Source organism: Canis lupus, chromosome 22 (genome assembly GCF_048164855.1).
Source record: "Canis lupus baileyi chromosome 22, mCanLup2.hap1, whole genome shotgun sequence".
Taxonomy (NCBI): domain Eukaryota; kingdom Metazoa; phylum Chordata; class Mammalia; order Carnivora; family Canidae; genus Canis; species Canis lupus.
The window spans coordinates 38,899,895-38,921,600 of NC_132859.1; the positions used below are offsets into that span (position 1 = coordinate 38,899,895).

Consider the following 21,706-nt stretch of genomic DNA (forward strand, 5'->3'; position numbering starts at 1 on the left):
GGCCCAGACTGAAGCCAGACTGTTTGGATTTTAGTGCCAGCTCTGATATTTACTAACATGGGATATTGGGCAAAGTACTTGAACTGCTTGTGCCTCACTTCTTTCCTCATCCCTAAAATCGAGTAAACATACAGCCCTTGGTTTTGTAAGAATTAAATACATGAATTCATAGGGAGTAGTCCTGAGAACATCACCTGGCACATAGAGAGTAGTTTTAGGAGTAGAAGTCATTAGTAATAATTGCAGTATCAGTTTGAATCTGAACTTGAGCCTGAATTTGAAATCTAGAACCAGTAATTGGTGCCAGTCAGAAGTCAGACTTTACAATCCAAGATTTCCAGTCTAAACTCAAACCAGCTCCTGGGAAGGACCCTCAGATAAATTTGAAAACTTTTCATGGTCTTTTCCACATTCTGCTAGTTGTTTTACTAGTGATAGAAAGAATGTGCCCAAGAAAATGGAGAGCAGAGTATGTTTTAGAGAGTGTATATATTAGATCATCAGATTATTGATCACCTATACTGTTATAGGGCAGAAGGTTTCATCCCTGTGCTTCATGTCCAGAAGGCCTGGGATCTCAGCCAGTTTCCCATCAAATGATGGCTTGTGAGGTTATAAGCCAAACCTTCCAGGAAAGCAGATACTGGGTGAGGGGTAGGGGGGCATACACTTTGGTAGCTGGGATCCCCTTGAAACAAAGGTATAGAGGCAATAACAACATAAGCTTCCTATCTCCCTTACATCTAACCATCAGATTGGAAAGAATTTATCTTTTCCATTCCAAGGATTTCTAATAGATATATATATATATTTTTACCTTCTCACTGACATCTGTAGCCTTCAAAACCACCTCTTCCATTATTAGCCTACAGGCATCTTCAACAAATTTTTCTCCTGCTCTTGCATCTGTCGTGGGGCCATTCAGTATAACCCCATCCACAAGAACAGCACTCCTCTTACTTGGAACCATCTCGCGTTGATGAGTATCTCCTGGAAGCACACAAACAAATCATGTTTGAGATATAATCTAATTAGATCACGACAAAACACAAGGGGAAAAAATGGATCACTATCACAGCTTCAAATGGCATATCTTCTATTAATACTTCTTTGGGGCGTTGAAGCTGACAGGTTTTTTTTTATGGTTTCCAATGGCATAATAGAGTTAAGGACAGAAATTCTATTCTCCATTCCTACAGCATCTCGTTCAGCATCAGGGAGTGTGGAGCTCAAGAAAAGTAAACTCAACTCATTTTGTTCACTCTTGCAAACACCTTTGAAACACATGTACATAAAGATTGCTGTAGACACAAGCCCATGTCTATTTTGTGCACACACGCTCTTTTGTAATTTGTTAAGGATTGCCATGTATCCTCTTTGTGGGAATAAGTCATTCCTAAGGAAGAAAATATTATTGACATATCACCTCTCCTAATTTTGCATTTGAAGCCCATGTTTAAATGACCCTCTATATTAAAGACACTGCTTTGTCCCTGAGAGCCCCTCCTTCCATGTACTCAGCCACTTCCTTATGAAGGGAGAATATAAGAAAGTGAGTCGCATAATGGTTGGTGTAAACCCACACTTGATGCCCTTAAACTTTTCAAACTTGCAGTTTGGGCACAGACAGAAAGATGGAATAGAACGTTTTCAGGACTGTACAATTGCCAGGCAATGACTAAAGGTTAAAAGTCAACATGGAAATCTATATCTGAGAATAAAGGTTACTGCCTACCCAAAATAGCCCACCCCAAAAATAATTCTGGCAACTTAACCGAAATATTCCACCAATATCTGCCACAAGCTTTGATTGGATTTTATTCTCTCTCTAATCAGTCTCTCTCTTTCCTCCCTGTGAAGCGCATGTTCACTGAGTTGTGGAAATTTACAGAAACAGTTTTTAAAAACAATCCTTCAGCACCACACCCAGCACAATGCTTTATTTATACTTTTAAATGTACCTTAAATATGTTGATGGTAAATATACATTTCAAATATTTTTATACTTACCCAGGGCTCCAACACTATAGACATTTATTATGCCCTAAAGTCCTCCTTTTCCTCAAAGTACTATGTTTTGATAAAATTCTGTGCCTTTATAAACCCTTTACTTCTATTACTGGCAAACTCAAATGGTGTCCATGGAGGCAGATAAAAATGGCACAGATTCCCCAATTTGGGAAAGATGGGGTCTGCAGTGAAGGATCAATCTTTTATCCTCACCCTGAAGGCTGAACCATCCAGTGCTCCAATGATGAATTTTAGTTCCAGCTTTCACTTTTACTTATTTTTCACTTGAAAGGATGTATTCAACATGCTTTAGGGACAAATGGTGAAGCCCTGGAATTGAGCTGTACACCTAAAGGCACATTCCTCCCCCAAATTTTAGGTCCTAAAAATAAACTGGAAAAGAGGGCGATTATTCAGGGAACCCTGGTTATGTCAGTAGGCAGTGCTATTATTAGGCACACAGAAAAAGTTAGGTTTTTTTAACCTCATTAGTAGGATTTCAGGTTTTTATTGTTCAGGCAATTGCAGCCACTCTATAGCTCTCTCAGAATCTCTCTCTCTCTCTCTCTCTCTCTCACACACACACACACACACACACTAAAAAATGTCAAACACCCACTTGCAACCAGAAAAGCAGTGAAATTGAAATTTAAGTCATCTTTGTCCCCACAGCAATCAATTTAAGAAATCCTATATTTCATGCAATTATCTATGAGAAAATACAATTTAAAAACCATAAAGAATTGGATATAGATTATGCCTTTTTTCTTGATAGATACATTCTATTTTTATTGCCAGAGGCGAAAATGTGCCTCTTCCACCACCTGCCTTTTCCCAGGTTGGAAAAGACCCCTGGAGTTTGTATAGGAGGTCAAACTGATCTTTTGAGATGCATACTCAGAACTTTCAACCTAACTCACAGAGTATATGGTAGTTAATAATGAAGTCTTTCAATGGGAAGAATCTTTTATGAAGGATATATCCAGAATCTGACTGTTTTTCATTACCCCCTCTCCTGCCACCTTAGCGTAAACCACCATAAATGCTTGGATCAGTGCAGTGGCCTCCCAGTTAACATCCCTCCCCTTCCCCCAAATGGCTCTCACCCTTGCTCTGCAGGGTGTGTGGACTATGCTCAACATAGTAGCTCCTATATACCTTTGAAGAGAAAAGTCAGTTCACAAGATGACTTAAACCTTCCAATGGATCTTTAGCTCATCAAACAAAAAGTCAAAGTCATAATGAGCTCTAAGGCTAAATGATCTCCTGTCTCCATCATCTATTGGACTTCAAACCTCACCTCTTCTTATTGTGCTCCAAGCTCACTGAATTTCACCAAATTTGGCCTCTTCACTATTCTTCATTCTTTCCTTAAACGTGAGCTTCTCAAAGAGGCCTTCCTTGATAACCATATTACTGTAGCACCTTCTCACCCCATCTTCTTTCTCTGTTTTATTTGACTCAAAATCAGTGACCACCAGGTGACAGATAACATATACTCATTCATTTACTTGTCTAAGTATGTGTATCTCCAATAGAGGCTTGGCTCTCTAAGAGTGTAAGCTTGCATCCATTGGTGCCACTTTTGTTTCTGTAGCACCCAGAAAGTGCCTGGCAGTTTATAGGAGCTTGATAAACATTTGTTAACCACTAAATACAAGTAGTCCTACCTAGTCCTTCAACCTACTAGTAATAATGTCCTCCTTCTCTGATATGTCATTGCCTGTTGCCTGACTTAACCTAGCAAGAGACACCTTTGGCTAGGGATGGGGTAGATGTAGAATACACTTCATACAACTCCTGGCCTAGAGAAGACACAGTAGGGACCAGAAGAAGAACCAGGGAGCAGGGGCAACAGGCAAAACTGAGTTGTGATCTATGGACTGTGAAAGATACCACTAATAGAGACCTCCCCTATTCTCTTTTATCCATACTTTGTGCTGCAGCCACTCTCTTTCCATGCTCTGTCCTTCTCTTTCTTGTAGGCTTTTGACTTCTGAAAGTCCATCAAGTCTCACCTTGTGCACCATGCTTCTAAATGTGAAAAGCAGTCAACCTCTAAACTCTCTAACTTCTGGATTTCCACCAGCTCCTCAATCCCAGGCCTTCTGATGCTCTATATAAGCTCAACTTTTGCTTTGTTTAAAGAGACGTACAGATTTCCTTTTTGAACAAACAATAAATTCAACTTCAAATAGTGTTTTGGATATGGAACAGGGGCCCTTCCTTTGACGCAGGATTAAGTGAATTAACAGAGACAAAGACAGCAATGCCTGCTACATAGTGAGCACTCAATAAATGTCATTAATATTAGCCAACTCAATAAATTTTAGTTGCCAGTAATAGGCAATCAGTAACACTTATTGAATACACAAGTGTGGAATGCCTGGATGGTTCAGTGACTGAGGATCTCCCTTCAGCTCAGGGCGTGATCCCAGAGTCCTAGGATCAAGCCCTGCATCAGGCTCCCTACAGGAGCCTGCTTATGTCTCTGCCTCTCTGTGTCTCTCATGAATAAATAATAAATAAAGTCTTTTTAAAAATGCATCAGTGCATAGAACATAAGTGAATCTCCATGTGATAGTAAGCTACCAGAGTAGAAAGTGGTCAAATGGCCAAGATAATGAACTCTAGACAAGGGGCCAGTGAGTTACCCCTTGTGGAAGAGTAGAAAGAGGGGCCACAGTGTAGGGGATTGCCTCTGTGATGAGAGCAGAACTTCCCGCCATGATGTTCCTGCCCCAAGATGGCAGTCAATAGTTCAGCCCCTACTGCATGAGCAGCTTTCCAGAGTTCAACATTTACATCAATACAAGACACATACACGCTATGTGGCAGGCTCTGTTCTTGAAGTTTTATAGATTTAACAAATTTGTTTGTCACAAAAACTCCAGTGACTCAGTGTTATAGCTGAGGAAACTAAGACAGGGTTGAACTGGCTTGCCCAATGTCACGAAGCTAGTAGGTAGTGAAACCAGAGTAAATAACATTGAAGTTCTATGAAAGAGCAGTAAGATGCTGCTTTGCAAGCATCTACAGTTTGTAAGGCTATATTAGGGAGGTAATAATGAAAGCAAGATGAAGTAGAGTCAGTTCCTGTCCTTGTAATGGACAGCCTCCGAGTACTGAATAACCACACACTACAAGATAGTAGGTGCCAAGTGCTATGAGAAGGACACTAAAGAGAAGTTTTGTTTTGAACATAAACAGTGCAGACATTTGAGGTTAAGGCTTAGGGTTATAGGAGAAATTAAGGTATAAGAGGAAACTTTTCAATTAGAGGATTTGTCTTCCCTTTGAATATCTGCAGTAATTAATAATAATTTTAAAACTTTGTCACTTAAAGTACCACTCCACTGACAGCTGGAATGGTCACAAACATTTTTCTTATAGTGACTTCAAATATGCATCATGTCATTTCCACAGGCTTTTGCAGTAAGTAGGTAGACAAAGTGAGTCTCATTTATCTTCCATAGAACTCTAAGCCAAATATAGAATGACTTCTATCACTCTCCTCTCTCTCCCTCTCTCTCTGTCTCTCTCTCTCTCTCTCTTTGCTAGTTAACTACTCCAGTTAGTTCATTTGTGTCTGAGTAACCCATGGTCACTAGTCTGGGTCAGTTTATTTCTATCTTATAAAATGAGGCCTAGTACAAAACTCCAGGTGTGGTATCCCCAGCACTAAATAGAATGAATTCATATCTCCCGTGCTCTGGTCACCATGATTCCATTAACAAGGTTTCCATTAGCACCCCAGTTTGTCACAAAGCTTAAGCTTTGAAATCAGGTAGATCCTGGCCCAAATTCTAATTGTGTTTCTGTTACTTCATCCATGTTATTTAATTTCCATTTGATTTGGATTTCTTACCTGACAAAGGGGGAAAATAGCCATGTCCATTTTATTGAGTCATTGGAAGGGTTAAATGTGGCAAAGCATGCAAGCTGCTGAGCAAAGTGCCAGGAAGGGAGTAAAGTGAACAATAAGTAGTAACTATTAATGTGACTGAGTCTACATGAACTCTCTTTTGGCACCCACATTACATTGTTGGCTCACGTAAAGGCTAGAATTAATAGCCTTAGGTCTTTGTCAGAAAGTTTGCCAGGTAGAGGCAAGTGTCCCATCCAAGACTTTAATTGTTAAGAAAAAAATTAGCCATAGAAAAATAATCCTTGCTGCAAACGATAGGAAGGAGGAACAATAAAAAAAAAAAATGAATCCAGGCATCTAGGTGGGAACCAAGGAACTCTTCAGAAAACTTGTGCAAAGGACATTGAGGACCAAGGGAGTTCTGAGGGTCAGGACCTGGTAAGCCCAGCAAGTCAGTCCAAGATAGGCATGAGAATCAAAGCCTGAAAAAGAGGATAGCATTAATTAATAAATTAAAAAAGGACTACTATGTGCCAAGCACCCAACCTGATGCCTGGGGATATAGACATAAACAACACAGAGTCTCTGTTCTCAATTTGCTAAACATCCAGAAAGAGAATAATTAGGGAAATAGAGTGAGAGAAAATACAGTTGAAAGTTGAGGAGACACTCCTCTGTTCTGAAGTTTTCTATGTCAGATGTCTCACCTAACCTCAAAAGAGTGGATACCTAATTTAGTTTATATACCTGGCTAGTACTCCAGGCTCTTAAATTGTTTGCATCCCTTTCAAATTTCACACCATTTTTAAGCCATTTTGCTACTCAAAACAACATGTCAATGAGAGGGTAACTTTGTTACCCTTTGTTGTCTATAGGACAACCTACAAGGAAGAAGACTATAAGAAATAAACAAAGAGTAAGAAATAGGGATCCCTGGGTGGCGCAGTGGTTTAGCGCCTGCCTTTGGCCCAGGGCGCGATCCTGGAGATCCGGGATCGAATCCCACGTCAGGCTCCCGGTGCATGGAGCCTGCTTCTCCCCCTCTGCCTGTGTCTCTGCCTGTGTCTCTGCCTCTCTCTCTCTCACTGTGTGCCTATCATAAAAAAAAAAAAAAGAAATAATAACAATACATAGCAGTGGCAGAAAAACCTCTGAAGATTTGGATAATAGTAACAAATGCAGGGATTTAGATTCTGAATCTACCTCTGTGATTCTGTAGAATCAAAAAGGTTACTTAGAGATTGAATAATTCCCATGGTGCAACCCACTTGTAGGAGTAAAAGGCAAAACTATGCTTCAATTTTAGTCAGCTAAAGATGGGTATCCATTGGCAAAAGGAAAAGGAAGGAAGGAGGGAAGGAGGGAAGGAGGGAGGGAGGGAAGGAGGGAGGGAGGGAGGGAAGGAGGGAGGGAGGGAAGGAGGAAAGGAAGGAAGGAAGGAAGGAAGGAAGGAAGGAAGGAAGGAAGGAAGGAAGGAAAAGAAAGAAAAGGAAGAGGGAAAGAAAGGAAGAGAGGGAGAAAGAAAAAGAAAGGAAGAAAGGAAAAGAACATTTATATCATTGGTTAAGTCATATTTGAGGAATAAGTTCTCCTTAGTTGAAATCCACAGTGAGTTGCTACTTCTTCTATTTATACTTTCTGAAGTATTTATTGAATACAGTGTGCAAAACATTGGGATGGGCACTGTGGAGACTCAAAGATGAATCAGACACATAGCTGGTGACCTCAAAATCTAATAAGGAAAATTATACATGTTTATGAATACCTGGAATCCCACCCATCCCGTGTTCTATAAAGCATGATGCTTGTGGGCAGAGAAAACACACTGAAACTCCAGAGAAGAGCTTCTGCATGTGAGAAGCAGAAAGTCCTCCTGGACTTGATGGTAGTTAGGATGGCCTTTCATTCAACTATTCGGTAAATATTAATTTAGTGCCTGTCATGTTCTGGATGAACAAGAAGACACAAATTTACATTTACTTGGGGTAGATGGAAGATGTAGTGAATAAAAAGGCAAATGGATAGCTAATTAAAATAATTACAGACCTTAATAAATGCTCTAAAGGAAATTAACTGAATAACTCAATAGAATAAGAAGGAGCTATTTTAGATCCGGTCATGGGGAACCGGATCTCTTCCTATTTCTGAGGAAGAGATGTTTGTATTGACATGTGAAAAAGGAAAAGGAGCCAGATGCAAAAAGAGGTGTAAAGAGAATAGCCTAGAAGGAAGGAACAAAAAATGCAAATAATCTATAAATCGGCCTCTGAAAGAAATAGAAAAAGATCCTACAGCCTAAGTGTGAGGAAAAAGGAAGGAATAAACTGAGCTTTGGAAAGACTGATAGGAGGCAGACCAGGTAAGGGATTTTATTCTAAAAGCAACCGGAATCCATTTAAAGGTTTTAAACAGAGGATCAGGGCCCTGGGTGACTCAGTCAGTTAAGTATTTGCCTTTAGCTCAGGTCTTGATCCCAGGATCCTGGGATGGAGTTCTGCATTGTGCTCCCTGATCGACCGGGAGTCTGTTTCTCCCTCTGCCCCCTCCCCCCAGCTTGTGCTCCTTCTCTCTCTCTTTCTCTCTCTCTCAAAAATAAATAAAATATTTTTAAAAATTATAAACAGAGGAGCAACATGATCTAATTTACATTTATAAACGATTACTTTCGTTCTATGCAGAGGCACATATGGAAATAGAGAGATTATGGAGGAAGCTCCCTGGAAGTCCAGGCAACAGATATGGTGGCTTTGACGTGGAGGTAACAGTGGTGATGTAGCAACGTTGTGCAATATGGGAGACATTTTAGTGGTAAAGCCAAGAGAACTTGCTAGTGGATTGGATGTAAGGGGTCAAGAAAACAAGGGATCACCTCATCTAGGGTGAGTCTTGGGTTTGGCATCTAGCCACCAGGTAAATGGTGGAACCCTACCATGATATGGGGATTACTGGAAAAACCACAGGTTAAGCAAGAGTACGGTGGGGTGACTGTGGATAATCAGGACTTCTGACTGATTAGTAGGAATTGGTTATCATGGAGTAGAAACAAAGGTCATGGTCAAAACATTCATGATAAAAAAGCAGCATGAACTAGGCAAAGAAATGAAGGTGTAGGTTGGTGCCCAGGAATTCTCGAGAATTTGTTTGTTCAAGAGGCAGGGTCTGTAGAGGGGAGAAGTGAGTGTTAGGAGGGCACAACTGTATCAGCCCAGGCTACTCTGCTGCTCAGAAAAGCATTGTGAATGTCAAATGGTATAAGAAGAGAGCTTTAGAAAGATTTAGGGGGTATAGATGTAGAGGTCAGATGGGAGATCAAAAGTTAGAGGTGGGGAGATATGATGGCAAAAATCCGGGTTAGGGAGAGGGAGGACATGAACTAGATAGTGAACAGGATGGTAGCTTTATATTTATTTAATATCTCCTCTACAAGTGTTTTGCTGCAAACTTGAAGTCAGGAATTCCATGTCTTTCTAATGAGCTCTAGAGCTGTCCAAAGATAGGATAGTTTCCCATTCTCCAGCAAGTCTATGTTCTAATGATCTTTGGATGAAAAGGTGACAGAAGAAGACAGGAAAAAAATCATTTGTGCATCCATGCATCATCTCCTAATTGCAAAGCATTGTGGAACATATAACATTTCTTGGAGGTGACATACTCCTATCACCCAGGATTTTGTTTTATGAGATCCCGTGTCTCAGAATCCAGGATGCTAGTCAAATGATACAATTTACAAATACTTTCTCTTATTCGTTGCGTTACCCTTTCATTTTGTTGATGGTTTCCTTTGCTGTGCAGAAGCTTTTCAGTATGATCCAGTCCCACCGATTTATATTTGGTTTTGTTGCTCTTGATTTTTGGTTTCAGATCATTTAAAAAATCATCTCCAAGACTTATGTCTAGGAGCTTACTGCCTTTGTTTTCTTCTAGGAGTTTTATGGTTTCAGCCTTATGTTCAAATTTTTAATCCATTTTGAGTTAATTTCTATGTATGGTATAAGATAGTCGTTGAGTTTCATTCTTTTGCATGTGATTATACAGTTTTAGTTTTCTCAACACCATTTATTAAAGAGACCGTCTTTTCCCTCATTGCATATTCTTGGCTCCTTTGTCATAAACTAATTGACCATATATGTGTGGTTTTTTTTCTGGGCTGTATTCTGTTCCATTGATCTATATGTCTGTTTTAATGCCAATAGCATATTGTTTTGATTACTATAGTTTTGTATTATAGCTTGAAATCATGGAGCATGATGCCTCCAGCTTTGTTCCTTTTTCTCAAAATTGCTTTCACTTTTTGGACTTTGTGTGTGCATCTGTGTGTGTGCACACACTTGTGGTTCCATACAAATTTTGGGACTATTTGTTCTATTTGGAAATCTGCCATTGGAATTTTGATGGTGATTTCATCAAATCTGTACATTGTTTTGGGTAGTATGGGCATTTTAATGATATTAATTCTTCCAATCCATGAACATGGAATATCTTTCCATTTATTTGTGTTTTCTTCCATTTTTTTCCATAATGTCTTATAGTTTTCAATATAAGTTTTCTTATAGCTTTTCACTTGCTTGGTTAAATTTATCCCTAGGTATTCTATTCTTTTTTGATGAAATTGTAAATGGAATTATTTTATTTCTCCTTCTGATAGTTCATTAGTGTATAGAAATACAACAGATTTTTGTATATGATTTTGTATCCTGCAACTTTACCAAATTCGTTATTAGTTCTAACAACTTTTTGATGGAGTCCTTAGGGTTTTATATTTATAATATTATATCATCTGTAAATAGTGACAGTTTTACTTCTTTTTCAATTTGGATGTCTTTAATTTCTTTTTCCTGTCTAATTGCTCTGGGTATGAATTCTAAAACTGTTTAATAAAAGCAATGAGAGAGGGATCTCTGGGTGGCACAGCGGTTTAGCACCTGCCTTTGGCACAGGGCACGATCCTGGAGACCCCGGATCAAATACCACGTTGGGCTCCCGGTGCATGGAGCCTGCTTCTCCCTCTGCCTGTGTCTCTGCCTCTCTCGCTCTCTTTGTGTGACTATCATAAATAAATAAAAATTTAAAAAAAATAAAATAAATAAAAAATAAAAAAATAAAAGCTATGAGAGGGGGCCTCTTTGTCTGGTTCTTGATCTTAGAAGAAAGGCTTTCTACCACTGAAGATGACATTAACTATGGGATTGTCATTTATGGCTTTTGTGATGTTTAGGTATATGACCTTTATACACACTTGATATTAGATATCTGATAATGGATATTGATATTTTTTTAATTTCAAAAATGTTTTCCTTTCGCTGGACACTAGGCCAGGAATACGGTAACCTTGCGATATTTTCAAGAGAGTAGGTTTTCTAGAGTCATTTATTTCTATTGCCTGAGTAACTATTATGTGATAAGCTGCTATTGTATGCTTAGCTTGTCATATTGATAAGCAGCTCTTGAAACCCCACCCACCCACCATCCCACTTCTAAATATTATGAACTTTTCATATGGGTACAACTTCACATTGCAAGGACCTGAATGTAGTCAGGCTCTATAAGAAAACTGAATTTGTCTTACCCACATAGTAAATTTCAGCCCCATGGTTCAGCCTCAGGCTGGAGAACTTGGCTATGGAAGATTCACTTTCATTTGGCTCAGCAGGTGCTACTGCACCAAGGCACAATGTATTCCCCAGGAACTGTACTCACTGTGTGTCCTTTCATTAGTCATTTCCACGCTAGTCATCACAGTTTTTGTTATTATTTTTTTCCTGTGCCATCTTGGCTCCTTGTCCTGACTCTTCATCTTACTTCTTGTACACATTTATTTGTGAAACATCAGATTTAACTCATTGCTGCATCAGTGACTTCTGTGTTTTTTGAGATAAGGCTGAATTAGGGAGAATACCCATTTTTAGTTAGTTTGTTTGCTTAGAGCATTTTGGGGCTAACCAACATCCCAAATGGAACCAGCCTTCCCCCACCAGACAGTCTTGTGATGATTGTCAATTAAAGTTATGCTCTTTTCTGGCTATCTCTAAGTACCAAGTATTTCAGATCTCCAGAGTTGCCTTGGCTCCTGTCTTTTCAAAGGCCTAATTATTTATCTCTCTCTCCAATTCTGTGAGTTCCCATATCCTTTCAATAAACTCCCCCTAAAAATAAGCAAGAGTCATTCAATCTTCTGTGCAACGAGAGCCATAACTCATACTCTGAAAAACTTAGCTTCTATAGCCAATTCCAAGTAAGGAAAGTTAAAACCAACCAGACAGACCATACTCAGTATACTCTCTGGACCTTCAGAATCCCCCATCTATTTGTATTGTTCTCTGAAACTTGGAGATCTCCCAATTACTGTCAGAAAATAATTTGGTGTTTTTTTCTCTTTGAAAACATATTATTCTTAAGTACAAATCTGGATGGTTGAGGTCAATGGGTAGAGTACTGTCTTAGCAAAAAGAGTTTAGTACAAAACTGCCAAAAAGATATATATTGCAAGCCACGGATGAAGCCACTTGCGTGATTTTATCTTTTCTAGTAGCAGATGCCACAACAGACTTATAAAATAATAACAGGAGTTAACATTAATTGGATATTTATAATAGATCAGGTACTGAGCTAGGCATCTTGTACAAATTACTTCATTTAATCCTCATAATAACCCTCTGAGGAAAATATATTTATTAACTCCATTTTACAGATAGAGTAACTGAGGACAGAGAAATTAAGAAAACTGCCTAAATTAGAGAGCTAGTAAGTGGTAGAGGCAGAATTCAAAGCCAGATACCCTGAGTTCAGACATCATGTTGCTAATTACCACATTCTAACTTTTTTCAAAAAAAGGCAAACAAGAAGATACTGCTTCTGTGTCTCATCAACCATACTAAACTATTTGGACATATATTTTGTACTCCTAAAGCAATAAGCAATTATCTTGGAACTATGCATTAAATTGCAATGTGCTGCAATTTAATATATAGTTTTAAAACCAATTTGCTCAAGTGTTGACTTCAGAATTTTAAATGTATTCCATTTAACCAGCAATTTAAATGAAAATTTAAATAAATGCTATAAATGGGTGCCTCATTTGCATGATCTGTTGATTAACTCTGATATGAAGCTCATCTGTGCCCAGAGTTCTGCCTCCTAGCCCAGGCCTTTGGCAGATCATCTTCTAGATGAGTAGAGGACAGCTATTCTCATCTCTTTAGCACCTCAACACACATGTTGTGACACTCACATGAGGCCAACCTCAAATGCAGAAAACTACACTTAACAAAACTCTTTTATTGAGTCTATTCCATGTGATTGTGAGGAATATACTGAGAAGCTGCTTAGAAAGGCAGTAAGACCCTTCCAAGGAGCATTTTAAGGTAAAAATAGATGGTCTAAACTGCCTTCTATGAGGAAAGACTCTGTCACCTGCAGGACAAATGCATTGCTGAGTGAAGTATGCAAATTTAGGGACAGAGATGAACTATTCAGTGAAATATGAAAGAAGGTGAGTCTGCCACCAGCATCTTCCTTCTCATCCTTTATGCTACACAGAATCAGCCTTGCCCCCATATAAAATTAGAGCAAATATTATAAAAATTTTAACCTATCTAAGAGCCAACACAGTCACATAAGCTACTATAGATGGTACCCATGAAGTGCCAAATGTGGTTGCTCTCGGGGATGCACATACATCTCATTGCTACTCTGATGTTGATAAATGAAGTACAGAACACAGCATAAGAGAACATAAAGGCATTGGTATGGGTTAATCTATAGCTGAGACCCACTGAGGCATGAGTTTCTATCCATCTAGAATATGGGCCAAGGTTGGTTTGCTGCCAGTTTTGTGTAGGAACATGGGATCTTGGAGCTTGACAGTCACTTACAGATAACTTAGCAAATGTCCTAATTTTAAATTTAAGAAAAGTGAGATTTTTGTGGCACACAGATTGTTTGATGGTCATGTGCTCTCTTCTAAAGAGCCTCTAAGAGCTGTCCATACATCATCTTTCATAAGCATCTGGAACTTATTTCATATAATAGTAGCTAGGATTTATTTAGGACTTACTACATGCCAGGTTTTTGGTGAGTCCTTTACAAATAGTAGCATATTTATCCCACACAGCAATCCTGTGAAGATACAAACAACTAAAACTCACTCTGGTTAAGTTAAATCTAAAAATGATTTATTGGGAGGATGGTATCAGTTAGCTATAGTTATGTAACAAATGACCCCAAAACATAGTAGTTTAAAACAACAATGATATATCGTTTCTCATGATTCTGTGGCTTGGCTGAGTGACTCTGCTGGTCTTGCCTGGGCTCACTCACACAACTGCATTAGCTTGTGCATTGGCTGGGAGCTGAACTCATCTGGAAATATTGGGAAAGCTGGACCTTTCTCTCCACAAAGGCTTTCATTTCCAAAGAGATTAGACTGATCTTCCTCTCAAGGTGACAGCAGGTTTGAAGACAGTGAAGGCAAAAGCTGCAAAGTCTCTTGAGGCCTTGGACTGTATGCCACATAACATCACCTCTGCCACACTCTGTTGATCAAAGCAAGTCACAAAAACCGTTGGATTCAAAGAAAGAAAAAAAGCCCACCTCTTAAGGGCAGAAAACATTGTCATGTTGCAAAGTGGTATGCATACTAGGAAGGAATAAAGGAATTTGAAGCCATTTTTTTCCTAATCTACTAGAGTTCACCCTCTTACTAAAAATTATTCATATTTCTTCCACCTACAAGATATGCTTATTCCCATCTCCAAATTTTCCCAAATCTCATCCTGTTACAGAAACAGACTTGTAGTCCAGGATCTCATGATTTGTATCAGGTCTACAAGCATATAAGGCAGTTCAGTTGCAGCTGCTCTTGGTTCAGGGACCCATAAAAACTAAAAACACAAAGTATCAGACACCACACTCAACATAAAATAGTGAGGACAGGATTACTGCCATAGACATTCCCAGGAAAGAATGGAAGACACAGGGCCAGTCACTGGTCCACAGCAGTTCTGAAATCTAGCCAAGGACACATTGAACATATTAAATGGGGTCTGCTTCTGCCCTCTGGATGGTTCCTAATCCATTTTTCTTTGTGACTCTTGGGTCTACATTCAGAAGTGAAGCAGTGACCCAGCCTCTCTGACCGTCTTTGATGTCAGATATGGTGATGAGTACTTGCAGACATGCCAGCATATATCAGCTTGTCCTTGTCTCTTCTCTCAACTGAATTTGTGGTTCTTGATTCTCAAAGATGAAAGCTAATCAGAGAAAGAAGTTTCTTTCTCCAGCTCTGCTCTTGGTCACACTTTGGCAACTGTACCTGCCTGCATTCCCAGATTCCTCTATAAGCTCCAAATGTCCCATTCTTGCCGGTACTTCAGAAGACTAGTTAGTGACTTTTCTCTGATTTCCAATTCCTCTTTATGGAAGTTTCCTTCCTCAGCCTCTCCCATAATTATATAAGGCTTAATTTGTATGATAAATACCTTCTTCCAGAATACTCCTTACATTATAATATGTTATTGCATTTCATCTTTACCACAGCTGTACAGGTTATATACACATCCATTTTACAGATGAGGACACTGAGGCCCACATAAGTTAGGTAACTTGCCCATAGCTACATAGCCAAAAGGTGTCAGAGCTCAAATTTGAACTCAGGTCTATCTGATTCCTGAGACTATGCAAGCAACTCCTATTCTCCATCTACTGGGAGAAGAGGGATGAGGACAGTAGTGCACTAGTAAGCTGGTTTCTTATTGGTAGCACTTGTTGATTTTTATGGTGTAAAAGTTCCTAATGGCCTAATTTCAAGATACTAACAGTTTAATAATTGGCTTACAACATTTCTGAATATGTAACACTCTCATGAGCTGGTATGAAGTGGTTTTGGCACACCCCGGGGTAGGGAGCTAGGGAAACAAAAGTCCTTCAGTAAGAAAATGTAGTAATAGTTAACAAAAATGGAGTAGAGCAGTTTTTCACGTGTGTATCTGTACTCAAGCCATCTGATTCCCAAGTCAATCATTTGCATTTCTCTCCCTGAAGCTTTTCTATTTTGGCAAAACCTTCTCTGCCCATTTATGTGGCAAGCGTGAAGCTCCAAAAAATTAATAGTTGCCTCTCAGTATCCCTCAACCAATCACTGATAGAAATTAATGTATAAATATTCAGCTCTTTTGTCTTTTATATGGGATAACTCTGAGGTGTCTATTCTTCACTAATAACCTGAGTTCTCCAGCAGAATTAAGCTTCAATTACCCTTAGTGATACCTTGCTTTATAATATATTCTACATTAGCTATCTCTGAAACCACCTTCCAAAATAACTAATTATGCTCTAATCCTTGACTTATGGTCTACTTCTGGAAAACCCAAATCAAGACAAATATTTACCATTTTTGAATGCCTGTGGCCCAGACAGACACTGTATTAGACACTTACATGTTTTTACACAGCTTTTTATGACACCTCATGCAATGAGTATCATTCCCATTTCCATAAATATGAAAATGAGGATCAGAAAAGTTAATTAACTTTGTGGAGGTCACATAGCTGGTATAATAAATAGTAGTGCTGATATTCAAACTATGATTGATTGCAATGTCTCTTCTTTTTTCACTAAACCATGCGGCCTCTCTAACACGTGAAACAATAAGAGAACAATTAACTGCTAAACTGACATATTGTATTGAACACTTCTGGGCAAAACTGTCATCATATGTATGTTCCACACTTACTTTCTGAAATTCTCTTTTGTTGTGCCATCAACTTGAAAAATAAGGCCACCGACAAATATTAGGAAATTCAATTTTTCATAGATTTTCTTTCTCCTCTATCAGTGCTTCACACAAATTAGGTACTGAAATAAAACTGAGCTGATGGCATAACAGAATATACCATGATGAAAATGCATATGAAGAAAATATGTTCCTTGGATGTATTTTTTGGCCTGCATAGCATTTGAAAGAACAGATAAGATATGTCATAAAATACCAACTAAGTCTCTATTGATTTTGAAAGTCGATGCAGAGCATTAGGAGATCAAACAACACAACATCCAGAGTGCTGAATTGAGAATAGTCTTATCAGCAAGAAACTCAAACAAAAGGGGGACTTAGCAATATATTTAATAGGCAAAAATTGGAGTGTGGAAATTCAAAATTTGTCAGTGCTGCAGCGAAATCACCAAAACAGATTTTAATATTTAACAATGGCCTGCTGACATCCAGTAATTTAGATAGTTGCTCTGTAATATTTCCCATTAAGAAGCTCCCAAATACTGAAATTCTTAGCACTACACCTCAGATGCTGGTGGAAACAAACGTAAAATTTAACTCTGATTTGATAGTATCTTACAGTGTTGATTTCTTACTTTTAATGATCTTCTCTGACAATATGTACAGAAAGAACATTTTGGAATTTGGGATGGGGGAGTTCTAGCCCCAAGTCTAGCCCTACATAATTCTGTGACTGCTAGTAGAACTTTACTCTGGTTAAATGATGCTCTACAAGATGTCTTGCCACTCCACGTGTCAATGATTCTATGGCTAGAACCATTTTTCAGTTAGAATCCTATTCATGTAATGAACACAAATCACATCCCAGCATTTCTTTTTTTTTTAAGATTTTATTTATTTATTCATGAAAGACACACAGAGAGAGGCAGAGACATAGGCAGAAGGAAAAGCAGGCCCCCTATAGGGAGCCTGATGTGGGACCCCATCCCAGGACCCCAGGATCACTACCTGAGCTGAAGGCAAATGCTCAACCACTGAGCCACCCAGGTGCCCCATATCCCAACAATTCTATAAGAGGTCCTCATCAATGCTCTATACTACTGTGAATTCCTAAAATGTTTCTGGACTGCCATGGTGGTGGTTCCTGGGAGGAAATGATGAAGAAGGTGGTTGTTAGGGCCATGGAGATGATTTCAAACACAGCAAAGCTGTTTTATGGCAAAAGCCTCTCCATATTACATTGCCTTTAAAAGTTTGTAGGCATGAATGAATGAAGTAATACTTTAGCTTCAAATTACAATGTGACTGGACTGACATTTGATACCCATTGCTTTTCCCTCTTTAAAAAATAAATAACTTTTCTGCTAAGTATCACTTACCATGGGAGCTTCATCAGAAGACCTAAGGCCTAGCTTTGTGCATATTTACTTTTGGCAACTGCACTCCTCAAAGACAGTATCGGTGTCAAATGGTAATGGCTGAAGCAGCCAGTTTCATTTGTTTCAAGCTTATTTGTGGCATCATTACCTTTATGACACACGGTATACTAAGAAAATTTAAGTATTTTTATTCTTATCTCTAATATCTTGTCTTTCCCATGAGGCCTCATTGCTGGAAAGAGGTAACAGCATTTACCTTATTTAGTCCAATCCAGTTAAAATTGGGTCAAATATAATAAATTAAACAGTCTCTTTAGACAATGCTCAGTTTTACTGTGTAAAAATACTTGATCTCTAAGATTTCCACTTTCCCTTCCCTTCTTCTGATACTCTTCTTGATGACTTCTAGGTATATGGGTAGAAAAGCAAGTTACTCAATTTCAAGATGGTAGAAGAATGGTAAGGTCCTTGGTCCTAGCATAGTGTCCCCTGGCACCTTTGTCTCTGGACAATCTCACTTTCTACATCCTTTACCACCTAGCCATCACAGCTGAGGCATATTCATGGTCTCTTCTCCCTCACCTTGGTCAGATACTGGGGTGCTCCATGACTGAGGTGACCTTTCCTTGGCTGTTGATAATGGTATAGACTCTCTGGGCTTATGCCACATCCTTCATCACCTCCCCCATAGAGGAGGTCCATCCCATGATTTCTGCCTTCATCTTCATCAGAGAGGGACCCTTGGAAAGATCAAGAGTACTTGATCCAACCCCCTTCCTCTGAAAGAGCCACATCCACACCTTAAAAGACTAAATCCAGGGATCCCTGGGTGGCACAGCGGTTTGGCGCCTGCCTTTGGCCCAGGGCGCGATCCTGGAGACCCGGGATCGAATCCCACGTCGGGCTCCCGGTGCATGGAGCCTGCTTCTCCCTCTGCCTGTGTCTCTGCCTCTCTCTCTCTCTCTGTGTGACTATCATAAATAAATAAAAATTAAAAAAAAAAAAGACTAAATCCAGCTTCTCTCTCCTCATTCAACTTCAATGAGCCATCCTTTTGCTTTGAAGAGATTACAAGGTGGCTTCCACCAAGAGAAGTTGGTAAAGATCTCTGTTGTTGCCTTCAATGTTTCTATAAACCTACCATATAAATGATCGATGCCTCTACCGGCGCATGGGCTTTGAACCCAAGTAGTGAGAAATAGATACCATGTCTTTCAACACTTGTCTCCCTTGATTCAATCTCTTTTTCCCTCCCTATTATCACCTCATGTCAGGAATGGAGATTTTTCATTGACTCTTCTTACATTAAATATTCCCTTTTACATTCTAGTTTTAAAGGTGCATAAAGGTTATCTTCTTTGTACTATGGACAAACTCCACAGATTTGTCCTCTACGTCTAGTATGTCATGTTAAAGGGGGGAAATAAAAGAACTTAGAGAGTCCTATATCAAGGCAATAGCCTGACTTATGAAACTACTGTTTTCCGTTGAAATTCCTATTTTGACCACTGGAATCTAAATAGTAATTATCTTTCACTTTGTGTTCTACCTGTAAGGATCATAATCTTTCTTAAGCAGACAGCTATTTGCAGAGAAGAGCAGGTACTCAGACACAGCAAAAAAAAAAAAAAAAAAAGAGCATGGTAATATTTTTTTGAAATATCATATGCATAGAAGTGCTCTAAAATTGGATTGTGCTGAGAGTTGCACAATTCTGTAAATTTGCTAAAAATTGAATTGCACATTCAAACAGGTGAATTTTATGATATGTAAATCATACCTCAGTAAAGCTCTTAAAAAATCATGTGCAGTATAAAAAAGAGTGAGCACAGTTGCTCAGCCTCCGGTAGGCTGTGCTATGGATCTCTTAATGGCACTGCTGATGAGAGCAATAGAAACAGAGCAAGCAAGGTGAGCACATGCAGGCATTGTCCCTTCCACACGGGTTAGGGATCAATCATACTCCCAGTACAGTTCAGTGAGTAGAAAGCTATAATTTTCCTTTAAACTGGGACTTACTTACCAAATCTGTTTACATGTATATCTCTCAAGCAATAAAATGTCATCAGTTTCTTCAAATCTTAAGCATGAACTGTAATTGTGCATGCATATGTTTACATAAAAATATTTTTTCACTGGCATACACTTTATATGGAAGCTTCTTTCCAGGCAACATCAAATATCCAAAATGTGCACAAAAATACAAAAGAATGCAAAATAAACAAATAGAACAATACTGATGTGATAGATAACCTGTACACTCTTCTTAGATAAGCCTATTCACATTTCATTCAGAGGCAATCTACCTTCCATCAGGTACAATTCCAGCCTTTTGTGGGATAGAAAAACCAAGAATACGAGACAATAACCAAGCTTGTTAAAAGCAATAAATTAGAGGAAGTCAGGCAAGTGGTGACCAAAGAGACTAGGATTTATGAGAAGAAAGAAATTATAGTGGACACTCATGGGAGATCATGATAAAGGAGGCAGAAACAGTATAAAAAATGCTACAAGAATTCAAAAACTATAATCTACCCATCATTCAATGAAGGAAAAAACATCTGGATACATCTCTAATCTTAGAAATGTTATATTATTCAGTGCTCATAGTGGCAAGCAAGATACACAAAAAAGAGTTAAACATGTTGACTGAAGCAAATAAGTTTTAAAATTATTTTACAAATTATTCTATTCTTATAAGCCTGTTTTGTTTTTAAATTAGGTGTCCTCTTTTAATGTGATAAAAAAACACATAAGATAAAATATACCATTTTAACTATTCTTAAGTGTGCAGTTCACTATGTTGAAGTATATTCACATTGTTGTGAAATAGATCTCCAGAACTTTTCATCTTGTAAATCTGAAACTCTATAACTATTAAACACTCCCTGTTCTCCCTTATTCCCCCATGCCCTGGTAATGATCATTCTACTTTATGCTTCTATGAATTTTATTACTTTAATTACTTCATTCAAGTGGGATTGTACAATATTTGTTTGATCACACAATTTTATGTCTGGCTTATTTCATTTAACACAATGTACTCAAGGTTCATCCATGTGGTAGCATGTGACAAGATTTCTATCCTTTTTAAGACTGAATAATATTCCATTGTATGTATAAACCACATTTTGTTTATCTACTCAGCCGCTGATGGACATTTGGGTTGCTTCCACCTCTTGATTATTGTGAATAGTGCTACTGTGAACGTGGGTGTACAAATACCTTTTCAAGATCTTGTTTTCAATTCTTTTGTACATTTAGCCAGAAGTAGGATTTCTGGATAATATGGTATGTCTGTTTTTAATTTCTTTTAAGTAAGCTTCACCCTGAGCTTTGAACTCATTACCCTGAGATCGAGACCTGAACTGAGATTAAGAGTCAGATACTTAAACAACTGGGCCACCCAGGAACCCCTTATTTTTTTATTTTTTGAGGAACTTCTGTACTGTTTTTCATAGCAGTTGCACCATTTCATAATCCCACCAATCATCTACAAGACTTTCAATTTCTCCATGTCCTCCTCAAAACCCATTATTTTGTCTGTTGTGGTTTTTTTTCAATAGTAGTCATCCTAATGAATGTGGGATTAGTGATGTTGAGCATTTTTTCATATGCTCTCTGGTCATTTGTATATCATCTTTAAAGAAATATTTGTTCAAGTCTTTTGCCTAATTTTTAACTGGGTTATTTGAATTTTTGTAAATGAGTTGTAGCAGT

General features: G+C 38.5%; 1 protein-coding gene across 4 annotated transcripts in view; it reads right to left on the reverse strand.

Moving 5' to 3' along the window:
- GADL1 (glutamate decarboxylase like 1) overlaps nt 1-21,706 on the reverse strand; it is a 163,553-nt gene that overhangs the window by 134,032 nt on the left and 7,815 nt on the right. For 2 of the 4 annotated variants that reach the window (XM_072793100.1, XM_072793098.1), the window contains exon 2: nt 818-990. In XM_072793100.1, the coding sequence (XP_072649201.1) occupies nt 818-990 (173 nt within the window). Of the gene's footprint in view, nt 1-817; nt 991-2,223; nt 2,404-5,878; nt 6,361-21,706 lie in introns of all 4 variants that reach the window. The other 2 variants (XM_072793101.1, XM_072793102.1) reach the window with 2 other exon arrangements.